The sequence below is a fragment of the Salmo salar genome, chromosome ssa16 (assembly GCF_905237065.1).
Source record: "Salmo salar chromosome ssa16, Ssal_v3.1, whole genome shotgun sequence".
Taxonomy (NCBI): domain Eukaryota; kingdom Metazoa; phylum Chordata; class Actinopteri; order Salmoniformes; family Salmonidae; genus Salmo; species Salmo salar.
The window spans coordinates 60,040,026-60,043,321 of record NC_059457.1 but is presented as its reverse complement, the minus strand read 5'-3'; the positions used below and the strand labels follow the sequence as shown (position 1 = coordinate 60,043,321).

Sequence of the window (3,296 nt, the reverse complement as noted above, 5' to 3'; positions counted from 1 at the left end):
GTGAGGCTGGAGCAGGCTTTATAGAGTCAGGGGGATGGGGTGAGGATTGGGCAGGCTTTATAGAGTCAGGGAGGATGGGGTGAGGCTGGAGCAGGCTTTATAAAGTCAGGGAGGATGGGGTGAGGCTGGAGCAGGCTTTATAGAGTCAGGGAGGATGGGGTGAGGCTGGAGCAAGCTTTTTTGAGTCAGGGAGGATGGGGTGAGGCTGGAGCAGGTTTACATCCCAACAATTTCCTCTGAATCTGACATTAAAAAAGATTGTGTTGTGAATGTTGCTCCAGGTATTCCCTGTGGGTTTGACATAGAAGCATGTAGTTGCTTTATAAACAGCCTGTCAAAAAGCAGTCAGACAGAATTCCAAGGCTGGTTCACTATTTTCAAGAGAGGCAGAACCATCCATAAACCTTCCAGAATACCTCTCCCCTCCCCTCCCCTCCCCTCCCCTCCCCTCCCCTCTCCTTCCTTCCACCTCCCCTCGCCTCAGAGAGAGGAGAGGAGATACGAGGTCCGGAGTACGGATTATTCTTCCAGGAAACCTCCCCTCCCCTCGCCTCAGACGTACTCTGGAGGTTTCCTGGAGGAATGATCCGTACTCCGGACCTCATATCTCTTCGGCGATTGTGCCTGGGGTGCTCCGTAATAGTCTGCCTGGGGTCCCCTGGAATGGTCTGCCTGGAGGCCCCTGGAATGGTCTGCCTGGTGTGCTCCGTAATAGTCTTCCTGGGGTCCTCTGGAATGGTCTGCTTGGGGGGCTCCGTAATAGTCTCCCTGGGGTCCCCTGGAATGGTCTGCCAGAGGCCCCAGACAGGATGCAAACAGGAGTAATCCAGCCACCAGCAGGAGGAACCCCCCCACCCAGCCGCAGAACAGGGCATCACCAAACTCCCAACGCGGCACCACCTCTGGCACCGACTCATCAAAGTAACGCATTACCGTCAAGTGGGCGACGTAGGAAACAGGGACCAGAGATAGCACCCCAGCTACCATCCCCAGCACCCCTCCTGCCACCTTCATGATCCTCTTGGCCCTGCAGCCCTCCATCCCCTGGCTGAAGCTGTTGACCAGGTAAAGACCAGGGATAGTCAGCAGCAGGCCCAGCAGGCCCACAGCCAGGGAGATACACATGAAGACACGGGCCACCTTGATGTCCTGAGGCAGGCCCAGCAGGCTGTCGTAGGGTCGACACTCCATCCCCCCCATGTCCTGGACCACACAGGTCTCCCAGAGACCCAGCTCATAGCTCTCTGTGAGCAAGAGGTCTGTGGACAGGGTCAGCCACTGTGGCATCAGGGTGGTGGCCAGAGCACACAGCCAGGCTGCCATGTACACTACCATCCCCAGCAGCTCCAGAGTGGAGGCACACAGGTCCATGGTTCACCCGCCCCTCTCTGGCCTCGCTCCGTTGACCCTCAAGAGCTCTTCTCTGGCTGCTGGAGAGGTTCTGGAGAGGTCTGGCAGCTCCTGATGTCCAGTAGGAACAGAGAGGCTTCTTACAGCACCTGCTAATTACTGCTGACTACTGTTCTGTTCACAGGCAGGCGGAGAGCTCCTTCACTAACAGTCCCACTCCACAGAAACACACATCATCTGGCTGGAGGCTGGGAGGAAAGGGGCTCTCTGGCACATGGCCCTCCTCTTCCCTCCCCTACCTCCTGCTGAGGCTGCTGGTCTGCCAATGGACCAGGGGAGGGAGGGTACATGGCCAGCCTCCCTGAGAATCCTGCCCTGCCCGTCTCCCAGCCCTCCCAGCCACATGGGATGGTATTAAAGAGAGACAGGAAGTTATTAAAATGCAGATTGTTGACAATTCACGACAGAGAGCCAAGTCTGGGCTCAGCCCTCCTGGTTATTGTGCACCTATCCCAAATGGCACCCTATTCCCTATTTATTGCAGTACTTTAGGAAATTATGCCTTTCTTATGCACTTCTCAGTAGTTGGTATTCAGACTTCCCTCATGAAAGTAACAGGGAGAATAGTGTACAATAGTAGGCTATACCCTCGTCTATATTCTGCACTAACCATGGAACTGTGTGATGACACAGCCAAGTATGCAACATGGGTCGGCTTCAAACTGTTATGGCATGGAATGATAATGTAGGCTAATAATAATAATGATAATGTAGGCTATACCAACTGAAGGGAACGAACATTGAATTGGCAGTTGAATGTGTTGTCATTAGACCAACTGACGGTCGATACTGATAGTGACTAATATTTAACATGACAGAAATAGGAAACAGAGAAAGCCGGAGTAGCCTATAATTAAGACATTCGAGAGTGCCCATTCTGCAAGTTAAAAGGTCGTACAATTTAAATTCTGCATAATGGCGAAGAATTTCATCAACTTTACTGTGAGAAAGTTGGTATGTTGATATGCTTCAGTTTGCTGCCATATAACTGGTTTCACGTTTGTCTCCAGCGATTAGAAGGTAAAATAGATCTTAAACAAATGTAATTTATAATTCCCTCATCCAAACGGATTACTCATTTACCTGCTCTTATCAATAGTTCTTATCAAGTTGTAAATTACAGTGCATGGAGAATGGTGTTATTTATATAAACAAAATAAGTAGATTATTTTTCGACTTGGAACCGGCAGGTTCACTAGACCTTATTCAATCAAATTTCAATCAAATGTATTTATAAAGCCCTTTTAACATCAGCCGATCAAAGTGCTGTACTGAAACCCAGCCTAAAACCCCAAACAGCAAGCAACGCAGATGTAGAAGCACGGTGGCTAGGAAAAACTCCCTAGAAAGGCCAAAACCTAGGAAGAAACCTAGAGAGGAACCAGGCTCTGAGGTGTGGCCAGTCCTCTTCTGGCTGTGCCGGGTGGAGATTATAACAGAACATGGCCAAGATGTTCAAATGTTCATAGATGACCAGCAGGGTCAAATAATAATAATCACAGTGGTTGTAGAGGGTGCAACAGGTCAGCACCTCAGGAGTAAATATCAGTTGGCCTTTCATAGCCGATCATTCAGAGTATCTCTACCGCTCCTGCTGTCTCTAGAGAGTTGAAAACAGCAGGTCTGGGACAGGTAGCACGTCCAATGAACAGGTCAGTGTTCCATAGCCGCAGGCAGAACAGTTAAAACTGGAGCAGCAGCACGACCAGGTGAACTGGGGACAGCAAGGAGTCATCAGGCCAGGTAGTCCTAAAATCTATGCAGGCCACTGTAGTCCTGAGGCATGGTCGATGCCTAAAATCTATGCAGCCTACTCAGTCACTTTTTATAGTGGGCCGTATACAGTGATCCTCACTGAGTTCCCTGAACCCGGATCTCTCTTTTGA

At 50.3% G+C, this 3,296-nt stretch overlaps 1 protein-coding gene across 1 annotated transcript; it reads right to left on the bottom strand.

The window, feature by feature from the left end:
• Positions 1-474: 474 nt before the first annotated feature.
• On the bottom strand, positions 475-1,690 carry LOC106574222 (putative claudin-24). Its single transcript, XM_014149895.2, has one exon. The coding sequence runs from the start codon at positions 1,369-1,371 to the stop codon at positions 553-555; it is 819 nt and encodes a 272-aa protein (XP_014005370.2). The 5' UTR covers positions 1,372-1,690; the 3' UTR covers positions 475-552.
• Positions 1,691-3,296: the final 1,606 nt, after the last annotated feature.

Excerpts from the sequence above, each read along its gene's own strand:
- LOC106574222 (XM_014149895.2), bottom strand. The coding sequence starts at position 1,371 with ATGGACCTGTGTGCCTCCACTCTGGAGCTGCTGGGGATGGTAGTGTAC.